Source organism: Bubalus bubalis, chromosome 4 (genome assembly GCF_019923935.1).
Source record: "Bubalus bubalis isolate 160015118507 breed Murrah chromosome 4, NDDB_SH_1, whole genome shotgun sequence".
NCBI lineage: Eukaryota > Metazoa > Chordata > Mammalia > Artiodactyla > Bovidae > Bubalus > Bubalus bubalis.
The window spans coordinates 59230191-59255377 of record NC_059160.1 but is presented as its reverse complement, the minus strand read 5'-3'; the positions used below and the strand labels follow the sequence as shown (position 1 = coordinate 59255377).

Below are 25187 nucleotides of genomic sequence, written 5' to 3'. Positions count from 1 at the left end.
GAATAAATTAAACCCAGAGTAAGTAAAAAGAATAATGAAAATAGTAAGAAAGAAGAAAATGGTAAGAGCAGAAGTAAATTAGATACAAAAAAACCCAGAAAATTAATAAAGTCATTCAATTAATCTTTTGAAAATGATTAAAATTGACGGAATCTTAGGAATACTGATGAACAAAAGTGAGAAAAGTGTGAATTGCTATTATTAGTAACAATAGAGGGATATGGTTATAGTTCCCATATATATTAAAAGAAAAATAAGAGAAATCATATCCAATTTTTACTAATGAATTGGATAACTTAGATGAGATGGACATGTCTATTAGAAAGTACAGCTTAACAAAACCAACACATATTAACCTAAATATATTAAATTGAGTTTATAATCAGAAACTTTGACATAAAACTCTAGGCCCAGAATACTTTTCTACAGAATTCTAGCAAACATAAAGGAAGAAATAATAAATAGTATACTGTTTTTGGGAAGTGAGGCCAGCTTAACCCTGACAGGTACATCAAACAGAAAAATATTAATCAATATTACTTATGAACATATACACCAAACTCCTTAATGAAGTATTAGCAAATTAATCCCAGCAATATATAAAATATGCAAAGAATATATATAATATATACAAATGATGATCAAGTGGGGTTTGAGCCCAGATATGTAAGGTTCACATTTGAAAATTAATCAATATAATTCACCATATTAACAGGATAAAGGAGAAAAATCATATGGCCATTGAAATAGATACAGAAAAAGTATTTACAAAATTCTGTATCACTTTTTTCATCTGCTCCTTCTCTACCTCTGGTTGACCCATGCTCGCTCTGAGCTATGGGTACCTGCTAAGCCAGGGAAGCTGTCATCTTCTATCACAATTATTTACTGGGACCTCATCAGTCATCATGTGATATTCCCTGGCAATTATAAGATCCTGAAGATCCTGAGTGGGCTGTGCCTGAAAGTGGAAGGGAAGATGGTCAGTATGGCTGAGGATAACATTGATGGAAATGTACTTTGCTATCCAGTGCTTTCAGTACCCAAGGTGAAAGCACAGTATTCACTAGTGTTGATATGATCATGAATCATCACTTGCAGAAAAATAGTTTCACAAAAGGAGCATGTAAGAAATAAATCAAGGCTTTCCTGGTGGTTCAGTGGTAAAAGAATCTGTGTAACAATGCAGGAGACACAACTTTGATCCCTGATCTGGAAAGATCCCACATGCCACCAAGCAATTAAGCACATGTGCCACAACTATTGAGCCTAGGCTTAGAATCTGGGAGCCACAACAGCTGAGCCTACATGATGCAACTACTGAAGCCTACATGCCCTAGAGCCTGTGCTCCTCAACAAGAGAAGCCACCGCAATGAGAAGTCCTATACACTAATAATGAGAAAATAGAAAGAGAAATTAAGGAAACAATTCCATTCACCATTGCAACGAAAAGAATAAAATATTTAGGAATATATCTACCTAAAGAAACTAAAGACCTATATATTGAAAACTATAAAACACTGGTGAAAGAAATCAAAGAGGACACTAATAGATGGAGAAATATACCATGTTCATGAATCAGAAGAATCAATATAGTGAAAATGAGTATACTACCCAAAGCAATCTATAGATTCAATGCAATCCCTATCAAGCTACCAATGGTATTTTTCACAGAGCTAGAACAAATAATTTCACAATTTGTATGGAAATACAAAAAACCTCGAATAGCCACAGCAATCTTGAGAAAGAAGAATGGACTGGAGGAAGCAACCTGCCTGACTTCAGGCTCTACTACAAAGCCACAGTCATCAAGATAGTATGGTACTGGCACAAAGACAGAAATATAGATCAATTGAACAAAATAGAAAGCCCAGAGATAAATCCATGCACCTATGGCCACCTTATCTTTGACAAAGGAGGCAAGACTATATAATGGAGAAAAGACAATCTCTTTAACAAGTGGTGCTGGGAAAACTGGTTAACCACTTGTAAAAGAATGAAACTAGAACACTTTCTAACACCATACACAAAAATAAACTCAAAATGGATTAAAGATCTCAACGTAAGACCAGAAACTATAAAACTCCTAGAGGAGAACATAGGCAAAACACTCTCCAACATAAATCACAGCAGGATCCTCTGTTACCCATCTCCCAGAATATTGGAAATAAAAGCAAAAATAAACAAATGGGACCTAATTAAAAATAAAAGTTTCTGCACAACAAAGGAAACTCTAAGCAAGGTGAAAAGACAGCCTTCAGAATGGAAGAAAATAATAGCAAATGAAGCAACTGACAAACTAATCTCAAAAATATACAAGCAACTCCTGCAGCTCAATTCCAGAAAAATAAACGACCCAATCAAAAAATGGGCCAAAGAACTAAACAGACTTTTCTCCAAAGAAGACATACAGATGGCTAACAAACACATGAAAAGATGCTCAAGATCACTCATTAGCAGAGAAATGCAAATCAAAACTAAAATGAGATATCACTTCAGTCAGAATGGCCATGATCAAAAAGAATCTACAAACAATAAATGCTAGAGAGGATGTGGAGAAAAGGGAAGCCTCTTGCACTGTTGGTGAGAATGTAAATTGATACAGCCAGTATGGAAAACAGTATTGAGATTCCTTAAAAAACTAGGAATAAAGCTACCATATGACCCAGTAATCCCACTAGGAGGCATATACCCTGAGGAAACCTAAATTGAAAAAAACACATGTACCCCAGTGTTCATTGCAGCACAATTTACAATAGCTAGGACATGGAAGCAACTCAGATGTCCATCAACAGATGAATGGATAAAGAAGCTGTGGTATGGATATACAATGAAATATTACATTTGAGTCAGTTCTAATGAGGTGGATGAGCCTATAGTCTATTATACAGATCGAAGTAAGTCAGAAAGAGAAAAATGAATATTGTTTAGTAACGCATATATAAGGAATCTAGAAAGATGGTACTGATGAAATTATTTCAGGCAGCAAAGGAGACACAGACTTAGAGAACAGACTGATGGACATGGTGAGGGGGGAGGAAGGAGAGGATGGGATGTATGAAGAGAGTAATGTGGAAATAAACATTACCATATGTAAAATAGATAGCCAGTGGAAATTTACTGTATGCTCAGGGAACTCAAATCTGGACTCTGAAACAACCTAGAGGTGTGGGATGGGGAGAGAAGTGGGATGGGGAGAGAAGTGGGAGGGATGTTCAAGAAGGAGGGGACGTATATATATATATACCTATTGCTGATTAATGTTGATGTTTGGCAGAAACCAACACAACATTGTAAAGCAAGTATCCTTCAATTAAGAATAAATAAATCTTTAAAATTAAAAGAAAACATCTCTAGAGTGCATCAAATGCAGCAGGGACTTATAGGAAATGAATACAATAGTTACATAGTAACTCTTCAATTTTGGTGAAAAGAGGGTCTACAGTAATCCAAGCCTATGCCCCAACCAGTAATGCTGAAGAAGCTGAAGTTGAACGGTTCTATGAAGACCTACAAGACCCTTTAGAACTAACACCCAAAAAAGATGTCCTTTTCATTATAGGGGACTGGAATGCAAAAGTAGGAAGTCAAGAAACACCTGGGTTAAAAGGCAAATTTGGCCTTGGAGTACGGAATGAAGCAGGGCAAAGGCTAATAGAATTTTGCAAAGAGAACGCACTGGTCATAGCAAACACCCTCTTCCAACAACACAAGAGAAGACTCTACACATGGACATCACTCTACACATGGACATCACCATATGGTCAACAATGATATCAGATTGATTATATTCTTTGCAGCCAAAAATGGAGAAGCTCTATACAGTCAGCAAAAACAAGATCGGGAGCTGACTGTAGCTCAGATCATGAACTCCTTATTGCCAAATTCAGACTTAAACTGAAGAAAGTAGGGAAAACCACTAGATCATTCAGGTATGACCTAAATCAAATTCCGTATGATTATACAGTGGAAGTGAGAAATAGATTTAAGGGACTAGATCTGATAGAGTGCCTGATGAACTATGGACAGAGGTTCGTGACATTGTACAGGAGACAGGGATCAAGACCATCCCATGGAAAAGAAATGCAAAAAAAAGCAAAATGGCTGCCTGAGGAGGCCTTACAAATAGCTGTGAAAAGAAGAGAAGTGAAAAGCAAAGGAAAAAAGGAAAGATATAAGCATCTGAATGCAGAGTTCCAAAGAATAGCAAGGAGAGAGGAGAAAGCCTTCTTCAGCGATGCAAAGACACAGAGGAAAACAACAGAATGGGAAACACTAGAGATTTCTTCAAGAAACTTAGAGACACCAAGGGAACATTTCATGCAAAGATGGGTTCGATAAAGGACAGAAATGCTAAGGACCTAACAGAAGCAGAAGATATTAAGAAGAGGTGGCAAGAATACACAGAAGAACTGTACAAAAAAGAGCTTCACGACCCAAATAATCATGATGGTGTGATCACTCACCTAGAACCAGACAGCCTGGAATGTGAGGTCAAGTGGGCCTTAGAAAGCATCATTACGAACAAAGCTAGTGGAGGTGATGGAATTTTAGTTGAGCTATTTCAAATCCTGCAAGATGATGCTGTGCAAGTGCTGCACTCAATATGCCAGCAAATTTGGAAAACCCAGCAGTGGCCACAGGACTGGAAAAGGTCAGTTTTCATTCCAATCCCAAAGAAAGGCAATGCCAAAGAATGCTTAAACTACCACACAATTGCACTCATCTCACACGCTAGTAAAGTTATGCTGAAAATTCTCCAAGCCAGGCTTTAGCAATACATGAACCGTGAACTTCCAGATGTTCAAGCTGGTTTTAGAAAAGGCAGAGGAACCAGAGATCAAATTGCCAACATCTGCTGGATCATGGAAAAAGGAAGAGAGCTCCAGAAAAACATCTATTTCTGCTTTGTTGACTATGCCAAAGCCTTTGACTGTGTGGATCACAATAAACTGTGGAAAATTCTGAAAGAGATGGGAATACCAGACCACCTGACCTGCCTCTTGAGAAACCTATATGCAGGTCAGGAAGCAACAGTTAGAACTGGACATGGAACCACAGACTGGTTCCAAATAGGAAAAGGAGTACGTCAAGGCTGTATCTTGTCACCCGACTAATTCAGCTTATGTGCAGAGTACATCATGAGAAACACTGGGCTGGAAGAAGCACAAGCTGGAATCAAGATTGCCAGGAGAAATATCAAGAACCTCAGATATGCAGATGACACCACCCTTACGGCAGAAAGTGAAGAGGAACTAAAAAGCCTCTTGATGAAAGTGAAAGAGGAGAGTGAAAAAGTTGGCTTAAAGTTCAACATTCAGAAAACGAAGATCATGGCATCTGGTCCCATCACTTCATGGCAAATAGATGGGGAAACAATGGAAACAGTGTCAGACTTTATTTTTGGGGGCTCCAAAATCACTGCAGATGGTGACTTCAGCCATGAAATTAAAAGACGTTTACTCCTTGGAAGGAAAGTTATGACCAACCTAGATAGCATATTCAAAAGCAGAGACATTACTTTGCCAACAAAGGTCCATCTAGTCAAGGCTATGGTTTTTCCAGTGGTCATGTATGGATGTGAGAGTTGGACTGTGAAGAAAGCTGAGCGCCGAAGAATTGATGGTTTTGAACTGTGGTGTTGGAGAAGACTCTTGAGAGTCCCTTGGACTGCAAGGAGATCCAACCAGTCCATTCTAAAGGAGATCAGCCCTGAGATTTCTTTGGAAGGAATGATGCTGAAGCTGAAACTCCAGTACTTTGGCCACCTGATGCGAAGAGTTGACTCATTGGAAAAGACTCTAATGCTGGGAGGGATTGGGGGCAGGAGGAAAAGGGGACGACAGAGGATGAGATGGCTGGATGGCATCACTGACTCAATGGACGTAAGTCTAAGTGAACTCTGGAAGTTGGTGATGGACAGGGAGGCCTAGCGTGCTGTGATTCATGGGGTCGTAAAGAGTCAGACATGACTGAGTGACTGAACTGAACTGACTGAACTGAACTGATAGACTGTTTTTCCTCATAACTTTACCTTATTTATTGGTTTAATGTTCTTACTTAAATAGTGACTATGTACCAGGAAGTATAGTAATGATTAACCATATGTGGCTATGTATATTTAGGCTCAAACAATTACAATGAAATAAACTTAAAAATCCAGTTGCCGTAGTCAGACTTCAACAGCTCAGTATCCACATGTGCTTAGTGGCTACTGTATGGAACAGCACAAATGTAACACATTTCCTTCATCACAGAAGAGCTATTGAACAGTATCATCTAGCTTTGATTTACATAATAAATATATTCAGTATTTTTCTGTTCAGTTCTTTTCCATGTTATATTTTTAGCTATTCATTCCGTGTTCAGACCAAACATGTAGGGAAATATGAAATTTCAAAGTTTTGTTTCAATGTACTACTTGCAGACTATTGATGAAAAAGGAGAGTTCAGTGTCCCGAGTTGCTACGGAAATATTAAAAATGATAACGGTGGTTCCAGCCTTACCTTTGAGCATCCTCTGGATGACGTCAATGTGGTCGATTTGAAATGGATCCATGACTTTGTATTAAAATCTCTGGAACTTGTCTATCAAGTAGAAAAATGGGAAACACTCGTATCACTTGCCATTCAGTTCAATGCAGTTTCGCAGTAAGTACCTCTAAAAGGGCGGCTAACAGCGATAGACTTCACTGAGAAGAACGTGTCTTTACTAATGTTTGTTTCTAATATATATTTTACTCTTATCCAGTGAAAGATATACAGAGCAAGTGACTCCACTCCTGGTTTACGCACAGCGCCAGCTTCTACTGCAAATATCCAAATGCAAGGGCCCAGACATCAGCCAACAGGCTTGTGTAAGATATGAGACTGAATACAAACAGAAGGTAAGTTTGGCTCTGTTATTCATGCAGTTGTGATTTCTTATTAGTACGCATATAGCTAGCAAGATTTGGGATCAGATAAACGTTGCTATTTTCACTTAGGCATTTATCATTCAAATCAGCAAGCATTGTTGAGAATCGCTGTTTGACAGTATTTTCCAGATACAGAGAAAACAAAAATTAAGTCCTTGTACACGAGGAGCTTATATCCAGGTCAAAGCTGATTTACCCATTAGGCACAGTGAAAAGAGTGCTGGAGACATAGCACTTTTTTAGAAGCCATTATATGTTTTGATTTCTTTTACAATCAGAAGAAAAAGGAACTTTTATGTTAAAGACAATGTTGCAGTTTTAATAATATTTTTTGATGGAGCAGTAGGCCCATGAAGGCAAAAGTACCTAGGGCTAATGAATGACATGTTGCAGTTTAAGTTGGGGGAGGAAAGAGATACATCTATTCTCTCATTTATTAGCTTAATAAATATGTACTGACTCACTAAGATTAGAGCTGCTGCATTCAATTGTGCAGTCTGTGTCCTGCCCTAGGGCACTTGGCATACGTTGGGGTGCTGAATCCAGCCCCTGCCCCACACACTAGTCCATGTGGCCTTGAGGGGCTTGCAGCCCCCCAGAGAAGGGAGGGCTTTTTCCTTCTCACAAAAGCTGCTTATGGTCTTGGCATATTCTTGCCTTTTGCATATTCTATGTAGAGAGAGCTGTGTTCTTGCTTTATGGAGTTTAGTTTCAGAAGTATGGAGGTAGGACCAGTGGATAAACATGTAAACAGATAAAAAGATTTATGATCAGCATGAATTCTCTGAAGAAGATAAAACAGCTACATGGGATAGAGATAGGCTGGGGTGAGAGGTGGAAAAGTTGAGCAGAGGTGATTGGGAAGGTCTCTTGGAGATGATCACATTTGGTGGGAAAGGGCCAGCCCTATAGAGTAAAAGAACATTCCAGCCTAAGGGGAGAACAGGATCAAAGACCTTGAGTTGGGGCAGGAAGGAGGCCCAGACCCTGCAGTGCAGCAGACAAGAGAGATGAGAAGAAGGGGCTGCTCCTTCTGCATCTTCTTGGGTGCTTCCTTCTCTTCTCCCTAGTGTCCCAGTGTTAGTACAGCCCAACGTTCTGCTCTTGGTCCTCCAGTACTCTAGCTAGATATTCTCTGTTGGAGAGTTAACTCAACCTGCAGCTCAAAGTAAACATCTTTATGACGATGGCTACCAAAATTACATCTCCTGTCTAGACCTTTCTCCTGTATTCTGTGCTGACGTATCTAACTGCCTGTATCAGTCAGGGTTCAATTAAAGAAGCAAAATTAGTTACAGTTGTCTTTCCCTTCCCCAAATGTCCACATTGATTTTTCCCACACCTTTTCCAGTCTTGACTGAACATCACATTCTCTGTGAAGACTTTTTCCTCACTGCCTTGTTTAAATGTACGTGTCTGTTTGTCTGTTTTTCTCTATAGCATTTATAACTCTTAGTCCACTTTATCATGTACCCTATATATTTTGTTTATTGTCTATTTCCACTACAATAAGTACCACAAGAAGAGGAATTTTTGCTTATTTTCTTTTCTGCTATATCATCTGTGAGCTTGGAGTAGTGCCTGGCACATAATAGGTGTTCAATAAAGATTTTTTAAATGAAGCTGGAGAGGTGGGAAGGACTAGGTCAAGTAAGATCTTAAGAGGCTGGGGGAAGGAATTTGCATTTTCTTAGACTGTCCTTGCATCTCATTATAGAGGTAACTACAAGGGATGATAATAAAGAAGCATCATCTATATCAGACTGGGGTTCAAGGATGGTTGTATTTTGAGCAGGGATGTGGGAGGTGGGGTGGAGAAATGGAGAGAAGAGGATCTTGGACCTTTTAAAAGAATTACCTTATGTCTAAAAATGGTCTGTTTCATTTTAGGACTCATTATCTGTTAAAAAATACTACAGAGGACGTTAGTTCTGAAAAACTCCACCAGGGAAGTTTAAGTAGTGTTAATTATGAGTAGAGGGGAAATCTGCCATTGAAAAAGCAGCCTCTATTTTAAATATGTTTCGACTTACATAATGGGAGATATATTTAGACTAGTGAATTTATAGAACATCAGAGAAATTATTATAATTGCTCTACATAATTTGCCTAATGCTTTTCCAGCTGTGGTATACATAAGAAATATGAAAAATTATGTAGCCACTTTTTTTTTCCCTCAAAAGTTCTCATGATTGAATGTTACTCTGGAGCTTTTATTTGTAGCATCTTTTTGTATCTCTTCTTTTTGGCTAACGAAAAATAAGATGAACATTTCAAGTAAGCAAAAATTTGGCTCTAAATACCTAAGTGATATTTGTTTTCTCCTATCTTTTTAAAGATAACCTGCCGAAATTTCGTTGGGGTACAGCTCAAGATTAATCCTCCAACCAATAAAGGGACAGCTACAGGACAGCGAGCAGATGTCCTTAGAAAGCTTATCTATTCAGGTTGGAACCAATCTTAGCTTGAAGCTCTTTCTCTCTTCTTTAAAACAAGATTGCTGTTGTGTTCTGCATGTCCAGTCTCCCATAATTAAAGTGTTTGCAAAATCTCTTTTGCAGATTTGACTGAAAATAATCCACTTGATATTTACCATCTTATATTGCTATAAATGTCACTTAAGGGGAATTAAAACTCATGTCTTTTATTAGTTTAATCTGTAAGTTAAAAAAGGGAAATAAGAGAAGAGGGAGAAAGGAAATTGATGGGAAAAATTAAAGATGAGAAAAGACTGTTTCACAAGTTTTTCTCTATTTTTAATCTCACTTGGGAACTCTTTAAACTGATCTTTCACTATTTTCTTGGTTCTATCCTGATCCCCATAATAACTTCCATTTCCATAATCAGTATGGATTATTTTTCTACTGGTATTACCAAGGTTAACTTGTTGGTTTTTAAACAAGAGTACAACAGAAGATTCTGAAACATTATGACTCCTTTGCTTTTAGCTGGTGAGGCCTCTTGGAATGTTTTGGCAATGTGGCTTATAGGAATGAGATGATGGGAAGGGATGAAAATGGAAGTAATGCCTCTCTCAGTGGTGGTTTTCCTGTCTCTGTTTTGGGTAGAGGAAAGAAATGCAAGTCTTCCCTTTGATATCTCTTGCATTGACAGGTGGGTTCTTTACCACTAGCATGATCTGGGAAGCCTTGATGTGTTTGGATTCCTTCATTTATTTATCTGTTGATTTTAGGTATGTATGTGTGTATGTATGTATTTATGCATTCATTCATTCATTCATTTCTTGAGTCAGGCAGCCATTCAGTCATTCAGCAAATATTTATTGAGTATCTACCATGTGTTAAGTGCTATACTAGGTCCTGAGAAACTGGGAAAGATTGAAGGCAGAAGGAGAAGGGGATGACAGAGGATGAGATGGTTGAATGGCATCACCAACTTGATAGACATGAGTTTGAGCAAGCTCCGGGAGTTGGTGATGGACAGGGAAGCCTGGCGTGCTGCAGTCCATGGGGTCACAAAGAGTCGGACACAACTGAGCGACTGAACTGAATGACTGACTGAGGTCCTGAGAATACAAAGATGAATGAGACTAAAGATTTGTTATATGATTTACAGCCCATTGAAAGAGACCGATAAATAAGCCAGAGATGATAGTGTAGAGTAGTAAGGTCTATACTGTTGTGACTCCTGCTGCTGCTATAAACAATAATAGTTAATGGCTAGCATCATTTTTGAGAGACTCTACGTAATTTAGTGGGGTTATCATAAAAGTAAAAGGCAAAAGTTGAGAGTAGAAAGGTTGGCAGGAATTGGATAATAAGGGGTCTTAGAAGGTAGGGTAAAGAGGCTCAGATATATCTAGGGAGGTGAAGGGAGCTAGTTAGAAGGGTTTAAAGAAGGAAAATGAAATGATCATATTTGTGTTCTTGAAAGACACTTCAGCAACGTGGAGAATGGGTTGGAAGGAGACCACATGGCGGCAGGAGAGCTGCTGCTACCTGCTTATGGGTTTACAGACATGAGGAGGTCCTGGACTTAGATAGTGAGAACAGAGGGGTGGGCAGCTGTATGCTCATTAGGTGAGGGGGATGCACGAGGAAGGGAGGAGTTCAAATTGCTTTGGTTTCTGGCTTGGGTGGCTAAGTGGTTGTGGTATCTTCACTCTATTAAAAAGTACTGAAGTGAGGGGCAGGTTAGAGGAAAACATCTCTTTGCTATTACTGAGTTTGAGGTGTCTGAGTAATAGTTGAGTAGAATCATCCAGTCAGTCAGTGATCAGTGCAAAGAAATAGAGGAAAACAATAGAATGGGAAAGAGTAGAGATCTCTTCAAGAGAATTAGAGAGACCAAGGGAACATTTCATGCAAAGATGGGCACAATTAAGGACAGAAATGGTATGGACCTAACAGAAGCAAAAGATGTTAAGAAGAGGTGGCAAGAATACACAGAAGAACTATACAAAAAAGATATTCATGACCCAGATAATCATGATGGTGTAATCACTCCCCTAGAGCCAGACATCCTGGAATGTGATGTCAAGTGGGCCTTAGGAAGCATCACTACGAACAAAGCTAGTGGAAGTGATGGAATTCCAGTTGAGCTATTTCAAATCCAGAAAGATGATGCTGTGAAAGTGCTGCATTCAATATGCCAGCAAATTTGGAAAACTCAACAGTGGCCACAGGACTGGAAAAGGTCAGTTTTCATTCCAATCCCAAAGAAAGGCAATGCCAAAGAATGCTCAAACTACCACACAATTGCACTCATCTCACACGCTAGTAAAGTAATGCTGAAAATTCTCCAAGCCAGGCTTTAGCAATACATGAACCATGAACTTCCAGATGTTCAAGCTGGTTTTAGAAAAGGCAGAGGAACCAGAGATCAAATTGCCAACATCCGCTGGATCATGGAAAAAGGCAGCGAGTTCCAGAAAAACATCTATTTCTGCTTTGTTGACTATGCCAAAGCCTTTGACTGTGTGGATCACAACGAACTGTAGAAAATCCTTAAAGAGATGGGAATACCAGACCACCTGACCTACCTCCTGAGAAATCTGTATGCAGGTCAAGAAGCAGTAGTTAGAACTGGACATGGAACAACAGACTGGTTCCAAATCGGGAGAGGAGTACATCAAGGCTGTATATTGTCACCCTGCTTATTTAACTTATGTGCTGGATTGGATGAAGCACAAGCTGGAATCAAGACTGCTGGGAGAAATATCAATAACCTCAGATATGCAGATGACACCACCCTTATGGCAGAAAGCTAAGAAAAACAAAAGAGCCTCTTGATAAAAGTGAAAGAGGAGAGTGAAAAAGTTGGCTTAAAGCTCAACATTCAGAAAACGAAGATCATGGCATTTGGTCGCAACACTTCATGGCCAATAGATGGGGAAATAGCGAAAACAGTGAGAGATTTTATTTTTTTTGGGGGGGGGCTCCAAAATCAGTGCAGATGGTGACTGTAGCCATGAAATTAAAAGACGCTTGCTCCTTGGAAGAAAAGTTATGACCAGCCTAGACAGCATATTAAAAAGCAGACATTACTTTATTGACAAAGGTCTGTCTAGTTAAAGCTATGGTTTTTCCAGTAGTCATGTATGGATGTGAGAGTTGGACAATAAAGAAAGTTGAGCAGCAAAGAATTGATGCATTTGAACTGTGGTTTTGGAGAAGACACAAGGAGATCAGAGATCCTTGGATAGCAAGGAGATCCAACCAGTCCATCCTAAAGGAAATCGGTCCTGAATATTTATTGGAAGGCCTGATGCTGAAGCTGAAACTCCAATACTTTGGCCACCTGATGCGAAGAACTGACTCATTTGAAAAGACCCTGATGCTGGGGAAGATTGAAGGCAGGAGGAGAAGAGGATGACAGAGGGTGAGATGGTTGGATGACATCGCTGACTCAATGGACATGAATTTGAGTAAACTGGGAGTTGGTGATGGACAGGGAGGCCTGGCGTGCTGCTATCCATGGTATCACAAAGAGTCGGACACAACTGAGTGACTGAACTGAACTGAACTGATGATACATCAGTGAGGCACTCAGCAGGTTTGTATTTTCACCACCAGTGCATTGGTTTGGTTGAAATCAGAGGCTTGAACAAGGTCACCCAGAGGGTGTTCTTAAGAATATGGACCTGGGGATGCCATCACTTTGGAATCTGTGTCAGTCAGAAAGGGCTGGGGTACATAGCAGTTATGAACAATCCCTGAATCTCATTGCCATAAGACAAGGAAAAGTCTGTTTTTTGCTCATGCTTGTGTTCAGTGAGGTTGAGCAGCTCCTCATGGACTGATGGAATGTCCATCTCGACACAGGCTTCCATGATGGTTTTAGAGGCAGGAGACAGAACACTAGTGTTATCCTCTAGGGCAGCTATAACTGGAGGCAAATAGTAAATGGTTAAGACTTTGAAGTGAGACAACACGCATATACCATACACTACGCTAAGGGCTCTAAGTGGATTGTTTTATTATAACAACCCCATTAAAATTCATTGGACATCAGGCACTCTGATAAATGTTTTGTGAGTATTAGCTTACAACTGCCTGATGAGGTAGGTTTGCTGTTGTCTCCATTTTTTAACCAGGAAAAATAATGTTTTGTATATTTTTCATATTTTATAACTTTATATTCATAGTTTATATATAAGTCAGATGATGGCTGTTCAAGCTGATACTTGAAGGTGACACATTTTCCACAATTTTATTGGCTAAAGTCATGTGACCACATCTAACTTCAAAAGGGGAGGGTAGTGTGATTGTACTCTACCCCAAGGATAAAGACGACTATGTGAAGAGCCCTAGTGACTGTGATGGAAAAAACAGAGGCAGAGCTCATATCTGAAAGAAATTGGGATGTGGCTTAAGAGGTGGGAGGTACAGGAGCTGAGAGTGTTACAATAAGGTGGAGGAGAGAGAGAGTGTGTATGAGTCAACAGTCAGAGAGAGGTCAACTAAGATGAGGGATTCTGTCCATTGTATTTGGGAAGTCATTGTCCCTGGCCTTTCTGCTATGACACCCTCACCTTAGGGTCTTGCTCTAGCTGTTTCTCCTTCCTGAAGTGCTCTTCCCCCATCCAGGTGGCTCTCTGGTAAACCCCTCACTTCCTTAAAATCTTTGTGTGCATCTCATCTTTTCCGTGAGGCTTACCCTGACCATTCTATTTGAAACTGCATCCTGCTTCTTTCCTTCCAATTCCCCTTACCCTGATAAATGTATTCTTTTTTTTCCCCCTGAAGCACTTATAGCCACTTATCACATTCTTTAACTCAGTTTTTAAAAACGTATATTTATTGATTACTAGTCTGCCTCTGCTGATAAAAGGTAAGCTCTGTGAGGTCAAGGACAATTGGTTCATCGATGGAATCCACATGCCTTCATCAGTACCTGACACATAGTAGGAACTCAGTGTCCACTTGCTGAATGAATGACTTTAACAATAGTAGTTTCAAAGAAATGGCTGTGAGGTTAATGGCAGTGTTTTGAGTGGTGGGTGTGGTAGTGGTAAGCTGTGCCTGCACAGAGTCACTGAATGAGAATTGCCTTTGATGAAGCTTAGAAGTGACAAGAAAGAAGCAGGAGCGGCCAGAAGGGAAAGTGGAACCCAGGGGGGCTTTGTTTTATTTGTGTGGTTGTTTTAGTAGAAGACAAGGAGAATATTTCTATATTAAATAGAAAGATCCAGGAGAGAGGGAGAGCCAAGAGAGAAAGATATTAATCAGGCAAGGAGCTTGAGGATGAACAAGGCAGAAAATGGGATATATGGGACTTAGGATGTTGGGACACCCCTGATGCTAGATAAGAAAGGAAGGAGAGAACAGGTTCAAATGCAGGAAAATTTGTAGATGGTAGTGGTAGAATTTGAAGGCATCTTTACTGGGCACTAGAGATTTTCTTAATGAAGCAGGGAGTTGAGAGCACAGCCAAGGTTGAGATTCCAGGAGAGATGTGAGGTGGTGGACTGGAAAATAGGAGAAAGGAAGATAGGAGAGCTGCAGAGCAGTGTAGACGATCCAGTTGAGTAGCATTTGTGACCATGAACTTGTAGGTTTTACTGCCAATGATAAATTATTTCCTCATATTCAGTGAACAGCAGGAGGACCAGCTTCCCCTCATCAGTTGTGTGTGAATAGTTCCAAAGAGCATGTTTCTTCCTGGGTGTGTTGTCCTTTTCTTCATCTTGTCTGTCAAACCTCTGGAGATCCTCCAACTTGGGATCTGTAACTCAGAATGTGATTTATACTGTCCCCTCCATCCTAAAAAGAACTGGCAACAAATGTGAGAAAATTTGTCAAAAATGCTTGTTATCAATCTTCTGGTTACCGGGGGTGGGGGAGTAGGGGGTGTGGTGTGGGGAAGGGGAGGAGTGAATTGGGAGATTGGGACTAACATATACACACTATTATACATAAAGTTGGAGAAGGCAATGGCACCCCACTCCAGTACTCTTGCCTGAAAAATCCATGGGTGGAGGAGCCTGGGTGGGCTACAGTCATGGGGTCGCTAAGAGTCGGACACAACTGAGCAACTTCATTTTCACTTTTCACTTTCATGCATTGGAGAAGGAAATGGCAACCCACTCCAGTGTTCTTGCCTGGAGAATCCCAGGGATGGGGGAGCCTGGTGGGCTGCTGTCTATAGGGTCGCACAGAGTCAGACACGACTGAAGTGACTTAGCAGCAGCAGCATACATAAAGTAGATAACTATTAAGGACCTGCAGACCACCCTTATGGCAGAAAGTGAAGAGGAACTAAAAACCCTCTTGATGAAAGTGAAAGAGGAGAGTGAAAAAGTTGGCTTAAAGCTCAACATTCAGAAAACGAAGATCATGGCATTTGGTCGCAACACTTCATGGCCAATAGATGGGGAAATAGCGAAAACAGTGAGAGATTTTATTTTTTTTGGGGGGGGGGCTCCAAAATCAGTGCAGATGGTGACTGTAGCCATGAAATTAAAAGACGCTTGCTCCTTGGAAGAAAAGTTATGACCAGCCTAGACAGCATATTAAAAAGCAGACATTACTTTATTGACAAAGGTCTGTCTAGTTAAAGCTATGGTTTTTCCAGTAGTCATGTATGGATGTGAGAGTTGGACAATAAAGAAAGTTGAGCAGCAAAGAATTGATGCATTTGAACTGTGGTTTTGGAGAAGACACAAGGAGATCAGAGATCCTTGGATAGCAAGGAGATCCAACCAGTCCATCCTAAAGGAAATCGGTCCTGAATATTTATTGGAAGGCCTGATGCTGAAGCTGAAACTCCAATACTTTGGCCACCTGATGCGAAGAACTGACTCATTTGAAAAGACCCTGATGCTGGGGAAGATTGAAGGCAGGAGGAGAAGAGGATGACAGAGGGTGAGATGGTTGGATGACATCGCTGACTCAATGGACATGAATTTGAGTAAACTGGGAGTTGGTGATGGACAGGGAGGCCTGGCGTGCTGCTATCCATGGTATCACAAAGAGTCGGACACAACTGAGTGACTGAACTGAACTGAACTGATGATACATCAGTGAGGCACTCAGCAGGTTTGTATTTTCACCACCAGTGCATTGGTTTGGTTGAAATCAGAGGCTTGAACAAGGTCACCCAGAGGGTGTTCTTAAGAATATGGACCTGGGGATGCCATCACTTTGGAATCTGTGTCAGTCAGAAAGGGCTGGGGTACATAGCAGTTATGAACAATCCCTGAATCTCATTGCCATAAGACAAGGAAAAGTCTGTTTTTTGCTCATGCTTGTGTTCAGTGAGGTTGAGCAGCTCCTCATGGACTGATGGAATGTCCATCTCGACACAGGCTTCCATGATGGTTTTAGAGGCAGGAGACAGAACACTAGTGTTATCCTCTAGGGCAGCTATAACTGGAGGCAAATAGTAAATGGTTAAGACTTTGAAGTGAGACAACACGCATATACCATACACTTTACGCTAAGGGCTCTAAGTGGATTGTTTTATTATAACAACCCCATTAAAATTCATTGGACATCAGGCACTCTGATAAATGTTTTGTGAGTATTAGCTTACAACTGCCTGATGAGGTAGGTTTGCTGTTGTCTCCATTTTTTAACCAGGAAAAATAATGTTTTGTATATTTTTCATATTTTATAACTTTATATTCATAGTTTATATATAAGTCAGATGATGGCTGTTCAAGCTGATACTTGAAGGTGACACATTTTCCACAATTTTATTGGCTAAAGTCATGTGACCACATCTAACTTCAAAAGGGGAGGGTAGTGTGATTGTACTCTGTACCCCAAGGATAAAGACGACTATGTGAAGAGCCCTAGTGACTGTGATGGAAAAAACAGAGGCAGAGCTCATATCTGAAAGAAATTGGGATGTGGCTTAAGAGGTGGGAGGTACAGGAGCTGAGAGTGTTACAATAAGGTGGAGGAGAGAGAGAGTGTGTATGAGTCAACAGTCAGAGAGAGGTCAACTAAGATGAGGGATTCTGTCCATTGTATTTGGGAAGTCATTGTCCCTGGCCTTTCTGCTATGACACCCTCACCTTAGGGTCTTGCTCTAGCTGTTTCTCCTTCCTGAAGTGCTCTTCCCCCATCCAGGTGGCTCTCTGGTAAACCCCTCACTTCCTTAAAATCTTTGTGTGCATCTCATCTTTTCCGTGAGGCTTACCCTGACCATTCTATTTGAAACTGCATCCTGCTTCTTTCCTTCCAATTCCCCTTACCCTGATAAATGTATTCTTTTTTTTCCCCCTGAAGCACTTATAGCCACTTATCACATTCTTTAACTCAGTTTTTAAAAACGTATATTTATTGATTACTAGTCTGCCTCTGCTGATAAAAGGTAAGCTCTGTGAGGTCAAGGACAATTGGTTCATCGATGGAATCCACATGCCTTCATCAGTACCTGACACATAGTAGGAACTCAGTGTCCACTTGCTGAATGAATGACTTTAACAATAGTAGTTTCAAAGAAATGGCTGTGAGGTTAATGGCAGTGTTTTGAGTGGTGGGTGTGGTAGTGGTAAGCTGTGCCTGCACAGAGTCACTGAATGAGAATTGCCTTTGATGAAGCTTAGAAGTGACAAGAAAGAAGCAGGAGCGGCCAGAAGGGAAAGTGGAACCCAGGGGGGCTTTGTTTTATTTGTGTGGTTGTTTTAGTAGAAGACAAGGAGAATATTTCTATATTAAATAGAAAGATCCAGGAGAGAGGGAGAGCCAAGAGAGAAAGATATTAATCAGGCAAGGAGCTTGAGGATGAACAAGGCAGAAAATGGGATATATGGGACTTAGGATGTTGGGACACCCCTGATGCTAGATAAGAAAGGAAGGAGAGAACAGGTTCAAATGCAGGAAAATTTGTAGATGGTAGTGGTAGAATTTGAAGGCATCTTTACTGGGCACTAGAGATTTTCTTAATGAAGCAGGGAGTTGAGAGCACAGCCAAGGTTGAGATTCCAGGAGAGATGTGAGGTGGTGGACTGGAAAATAGGAGAAAGGAAGATAGGAGAGCTGCAGAGCAGTGTAGACGATCCAGTTGAGTAGCATTTGTGACCATGAACTTGTAGGTTTTACTGCCAATGATAAATTATTTCCTCATATTCAGTGAACAGCAGGAGGACCAGCTTCCCCTCATCAGTTGTGTGTGAATAGTTCCAAAGAGCATGTTTCTTCCTGGGTGTGTTGTCCTTTTCTTCATCTTGTCTGTCAAACCTCTGGAGATCCTCCAACTTGGGATCTGTAACTCAGAATGTGATTTATACTGTCCCCTCCATCCTAAAAAGAACTGGCAACAAATGTGAGAAAATTTGTCAAAAATGCTTGTTATCAATCTTCTGGTTACCGGGGGTGGGGGAGTAGGGGGTGTGGTGTGGGGAAGGGGAGGAGTGAATTGGGAGATTGGGACTAACATATACACACTATTATACATAAAGTTGGAGAAGGCAATGGCACCCCACTCCAGTACTCTTGCCTGAAAAATCCATGGGTGGAGGAGCCTGGGTGGGCTACAGTCATGGGGTCGCTAAGAGTCGGACACAACTGAGCAACTTCATTTTCACTTTTCACTTTCATGCATTGGAGAAGGAAATGGCAACCCACTCCAGTGTTCTTGCCTGGAGAATCCCAGGGATGGGGGAGCCTGGTGGGCTGCTGTCTATAGGGTCGCACAGAGTCAGACACGACTGAAGTGACTTAGCAGCAGCAGCATACATAAAGTAGATAACTATTAAGGACCTGCAGACCACCCTTATGGCAGAAAGTGAAGAGGAACTAAAAACCCTCTTGATGAAAGTGAAAGAGGAGAGTGAAAAAGTTGGCTTAAAGCTCAACATTCAGAAAACGAAGATCATGGCATCTGGTCCCATCACTTCATGGGAAATAGATGGGAAAACAGTGGAAGCAGTGGCTGACTTTATTTTTTGGGCTCCAAGATCACTGCAGATGGTGACTGCAGCCATGAAATTAAAAGACGCTTACTTCTTGGAAGAAAAGTTATGACCAACCTAGATAGCATATTGAAAAGTAAAGACATTACTTTGCCAACAAAGGTCTGTCTAGTCAAGGCTATGGTTTTTCCAGTGGTCATGTATGGATGTGAGAGTTGGACTGTGAAGAAGGCTGAGTGCTGAAGAATTGATGGTTTTGAACTGTGGTGTTGGAGAAGACTCTTGAGAGTCCCTTGGACTGCAAGGAGATCCAACCAGTCCATTCTAAAGGTGATCAGCCCTGGGTATTCTTTGGAAGGAATGATGCTAAAGCTGAAACTCCAGTACTTTGGCCATCTCATGTGAAGAGTTGACTCATTCGAAAAGACTCTGATGCTGGGAGGGATTGGGGGCAGGAGGAAAAGGGGACGACAGAGGATGAGATGGCTAGATGGCATCACCAACTCAATGGATGTGAGTTTGAGTGAACTCCGGGAGTTGGTGATGGACAGGGAGGCCTGGCGTGCTATGATTCATGGGGTCGCAAAGAGTCGGACACAACTGAGCAACTGAACTGAACTGAACTGAGTACTTTGTAATGAACTATATGAGAAAAGAATCTTCAAAAGAGTGTATATATGTATATGCATGGCTGATTCACTTTTCTGTACAGCAGAAACTAACACAACATTGTAAATCAAATATACTCCAACAACAACAAAAAAAGAAAATGCTTGTTATCAAAATGGTGACTAACATTTAAGAGCTAGGAAAAGCATACCTAGGAAAACTCTAGACCCACATGACCAGTAGGTGCTTAATGACAATGGCTGCAATGTGTCAGGAAAGCACGTTGCCAGTCTGTTGTTAGGTTATATTTGGAAAGGCAAGAGGGTGGGTGGTAGGGCAGAAAGAAAGATGGGGTTATCAGGCTTCAGTGATCCTTTGAGATGGTTCTCATCTCAAATGGTGGTGGAGGTAGAGCTAGTTTGAGCAATGAACAGAGTTATTGTTGTTGTTTAGTCTCTAAGTCATGTCTGATTCTTTAGTGACCCCATGGACTGTACCCCTCCATGCTCCTCTGTCCATGGAATTCTCCAGGCAAGAATACTGGAGCAGGTTGCCATTTCCTTCTTCAGGGGATCTTTCCAACCCAGGGATCGAACCTGAATTTCCTGCATTGGCAGGTGGAGTCTACTGCTGAGTTACTTAGGAAGCCCATGGACAGAGTAGGAGTATTCAAATAGATAAGATCTAAAAAATATTGTAATGGCAGTAATACTTGATTGAGCCAGTACTTTATTATCTTCTGGTGGCTCAGATGGTAAAGAATCTGCCTGCAGTGCAGGAGATCTGAGTTCAATCCCTGGGTCAGGAAGATCCTCTAAAGAAGGGAATGGCTACCCACTCCAGTATTCTTGCCTGGAGATTTCCAGGAACAAAGGAGCCTTGCGGGCTACATACAGTCCATGGGGTTGCAAAGAGTCAGACATAACTCAGCGACTAACTCTTCAACAATTGTAGGAGGTAGATATTATTATACTTATATTACACATTAGATAATTAAATGTTACAAGTGAGTGCTGGAATCATGGTTCAAACTCTGGTCTGTCTGATTGCTCACAGGGCTCCACTGAGCTATCAGGTCTGTCTGTCCTTTGTCCCTTTTCAGGTTAGATTCTCTTCTTAACTTATAGCATTCAAGAAAAAATTTGCTATATATCAGTAGTCATGGGGAAACAGATATTTTATTGTTACTTGTTATGATAGTTGCACAATTTTAAGATGATCCTGCATAACTACTACAGGTTTTACAGTGAACCATTATCATTAAAATCTTGGCATCCACCTGATACCTCCTTATGAAACTCTAGGACCTCTGTGTCTAGGAGCATAATTTGGGCTGTGCTTTTGGGCTTATTAGGCAAATTTTTAGGATGCTGAATTTTTTTTTAGTGTACTAAATTCAGATCATTAATGTGTTTATAAGCATGATGGTCCTTATATCACCATGACATGTTTGCAATTCTTAAAAGAGTTTTAAAAAAAGAACAAGTATACTCCTGATGGTTTCCACCCCAGATTGCTGCTTTAGAACATCATAGATTTTCTTTTGGCATAATAGCATTTGGAGGTAATGCTTGATACATTTAATTCTTCAGAACAGATACTGTAACACTCCAGTGCCTAGGAACATTTGGTATTCTCATTATTTAACAGCATTCTATTCTCCCTCTAGCTATTTAATAATGCATATGTAATTTGGTACAGTCTCTGTAGGATTTGGAGGAGTGAGAATACCTTACTTTATAGATGATTTTTTGTATGGATGAGTAACCCGCCTGCTTGTTAAGCTTCAAAGGGGTGATAACTCTATGGATATGCCTTTTATTGTAGCTGTTTTTGCTTTCTGTCTGGGATCTCTTTCTTCAGGTTTGGCTGTATTGACATCTAAGTTCTCTAACAGGATAGTTCAGCCATCACGTGTGTTGGAATTTTGAACCCTTTGGCTGGTGTGTTTTATTAGTGCCTCTGGGCATTTGGATTGATGTCACCAAAGGTGTAGAAAGTGGCCCAAATTTTATATCACTCACTGGGATTCTTCCTTATTGAGCCCATCTCTCTGGAGTCATTGCATTTCAATTTTAATGTCTACACTGGTACACGAGAGACATAGTAAATCTAGTCTTTTCTCTCCTCCTCCTCCTTATTTTTACCTATTTCAAACTGTTGAGGCTATTAGTGCCTTTAAAATAGCTTCTGAATTATCCATAGAAGTTCTCAGAGAGGGACCCCTTGAGACAGAGATGGCAGAATAAGGCCTGCAAGCTAATGATATTTCCTTATTGCTTTGCATCATTTATCTCCTGTAGACAACCACCAAAACACCAACAGAAGCCTAATTAGACAATAAGAAAAAAGGGTATACTAGGGCTTGAAAGAAGAGAAAAAAGTAAGGTAAAATATAATTTAGGAAAACAACAAAGAGAAATTATTTATAAGCATATATTTGCTAAAAAGTAGCAGGATGATTTTATTCAGAGCCCATATTTTAAAGATGGCAAACATCTCCTCTTTTCCCTCTTATAATCTGTAATCACTGGCATGCCTTTGTGACTTTTATTCTAGAACGTAAGCTCTGGGAGAGCAAGGAGTGTGTCTATTCTGTTCATTTGTACCTGCTCGGTGCCTGGCATGGCACCTAGTACTGGTACGTTCTCAATGGACATTTTTAAAATATAATGTGAGCTCCATTTATTAAATGCTTCCTCCATGACCAATACTGTGCTGGACCTGTCACAAACAGGTTAAAACGTAGTCTAGTAACTCTTGGAGGTAAATCTTACCATCCCAGTTTTAACAAATCTTGCAAATGAAGGCCTCCTGAGAAAGTTACTGTCTGAAAATATTAATATGTGAGGGCTTCCAGTTTCCTCACTTTCCTTTGCTTTGCTGAACTTCTTTCCCTCATCTCACTCGCTATGGAAGAAAAAATGAAAGCCAAGCTCTTGAATTCTGGCAGGAAAAGTGGAGAAACGGAGCAGAAACCTGTGATCTTCAGGGTGCTGTGCATAAGGGTTGGGGTGGGAGGGGTGAGGGCATGCCTTGTCAGGACTCACGCAGGACTGTGCATGCTTAGAGGAGAGGTGGGTGGTGGAGACAAGGTGGGGGGACAGGAGAGCGAAGTTGGCAGGAGAAGAGTGTGACCTGTGCCTCATTATTTGATCCTCTTAAATGTATGACAGGGAAGTGTGTCATGAAGTGAGTCATGAGTGAACTTGCTGGGGGCACAGATGCACCTCTCAACATAGCCATGTTCCTGGTTTGACCAGAGCCTCCAGTGTTTCTAGACATCAAGGTGTAATGAAAGATGTGTCTCCACGGTCATTGAATGTGACCCCGTGTTATTTTCACCAAGACCTCACTGGGCTTACAAGGACCCCAGGCTTAATCTGTATTATTCTCAAAGTGTCTCTGTGCCCACATTAGCACGCCTTAAATTAGGATCATTGCCTGTTCCCCAGATCTGACACCCTTTGGGAAACTATTTGGGAAAGGCATCAGACTAAAACACTGGTTCTCTCTCTTATGTCTTATAAGGGCTTAAAACAAGTGTCGTTGTTGTTTTCTAATTGCTAAGTCACGTTTGACTCTTTGTGACCCCAGGGACTGTAGCCCACCAGGCTCCTCTGTCCATGGGATTTCCCAAGCAAGAATACTGGAGTTGGGTTGCCTTTTCCTTCTCCAGTTAAGAAAAATGACCGTCCCTCAAATTCACTTTTCCTCCTTTGTAAAGTATGAGTGATATTTATCTCTGCTAGTTGTAAGATACTGTGACAATAAATTGAGATTAATGCCTATGGAAGTGATTATTAATAAAGTTTGTCCCAAGCATTTAGCTTTGAAAACTGTTGTCATTCATTCATGTAATGAATGTTTATTCAGCACATACCTTGTAATAGGTACAGTTATAGGCCAGGGGTGAATTCAGTGGACAAAATGGGCAAAAATCTCTGCTCTCACAGAACTTGCATTTTAGTGGTCAGAGACAATCAATAAATAAGTAAAACCCATAGTAGGTCAGAAGCTAATGGGTGCTGAGAAGAAAAGAGAAGTTGTGACAATGTTAAAGAGAGTGATCAAAGAAGGCCTCACTGAGGAGTTAACAGTGAAGTTGTAAGCTTAAGGAGTTGAGGAATCAGACCTGGGGATATCAGAGGGAAGAATGTTCTAGGACAAAGTGAACCACTGATGCCAAGACCCTTGGGTGGAAGCATGCCAATGTGGGAGGGAGTAAAGGGGAGAATAGTAAGGTCACAGGGAACCTCTTCTTGGTGGGCCTTAGAGGTCACTCCAAGGACACTGGTGTTCTCTCTAGGTGATGGGGGAGTCTTGGACAGGGGTGTGACATGAGATAATTTATATTTTAAAAGGGATAACATATTTTAAAGGGGGTCCTCTGGTTTTTTTGTTGAGACTGGCAAGGGTAGAAATGGGGAGACTGCTTGGGGGTGGTCACAGTGATTCAGAAAGAGATGTCGGGTCTTGGAACACAGTGGAATGGAAGTGGTGAGTAGATCTGGGGAGAGATGGTGGCACTCCAGACATTTTCTGAATGGGGAGCCTCCAAGATTTGTTGTGAATTTGACTTGGAGCTTGAGATGAGATAAGTCAAGGATGATGCCAGCTTGTGGCCTGAGCAACTGGAAAAATAGAACCACCCTTTAATAAGATGAGGAAAGACTATGAAAGGAGTAGGTTTAAGGAGGAAAGATTAGGAAATCAGTTTGGAACATGCTAAGTGTGAGATGTCCATTAAATGCCCAGCAGAGGAGACCAGTGGATAAATGAGCCTGGACTTCAAGAGAAATGGGGCCAGAGATAGAAATTTGGGAGCCACCAGCATGTAGATACTTAGACCCATGAGACTAGATGAGATCATCAAGGGGGTGAATGTGTTACTGAACTGGGTTCTTGGACTCGTTAATCAATAGAAATTGATAAGAGACAGGATGAGGAATTCAGGCAAGGCTTCATTGGGACTTATGCTACAGCACAAAGGAATGAGAAGAAGTAATAGATTCCCTTCCTCAATGTCCAACTGACAGGGGGGCTAGTTTCTTAAATTGGGTGTGAGAGCAGGGCAGTGTGTTGGTAGGGGAGTCACTGAGGTTGGTCTCCCTGTGCCCTGGTGGTGCTGTGTGCAGTACCCTGCTTTTGCTCCAGGCCCCAGAGATGGCAGATGGGTTTTGGCCTTTGTGTATCTTATTGTTCAAGATTTGCCTCAACTGTGCATGCACACAGTTGTTTTTAGTCGCTTATGCTATGCTATGCTATGCTATGCTAAGTCACTTCAGTCGTGTCCGACTCTGTGCGACCCCATAGACGGCAGCCACCAGGCTCC

At 40.9% G+C, this 25187-nt stretch overlaps 1 protein-coding gene across 12 annotated transcripts in view; it reads left to right on the top strand.

Moving 5' to 3' along the window:
• The window catches only part of CFAP54 (cilia and flagella associated protein 54), a 313162-nt gene that overhangs the window by 142643 nt on the left and 145332 nt on the right, over positions 1-25187 (top strand). For all 12 annotated transcript variants that reach the window (XM_044941473.2, XM_044941468.2, XM_044941474.2 and 9 more), the window contains 3 exons: positions 6429-6652; positions 6753-6888; positions 9257-9365. In XM_044941473.2, coding sequence (XP_044797408.2) covers positions 6429-6652; positions 6753-6888; positions 9257-9365 — 469 coding nt within the window. The remainder of the gene's footprint in view (positions 1-6428; positions 6653-6752; positions 6889-9256; positions 9366-25187) is intronic.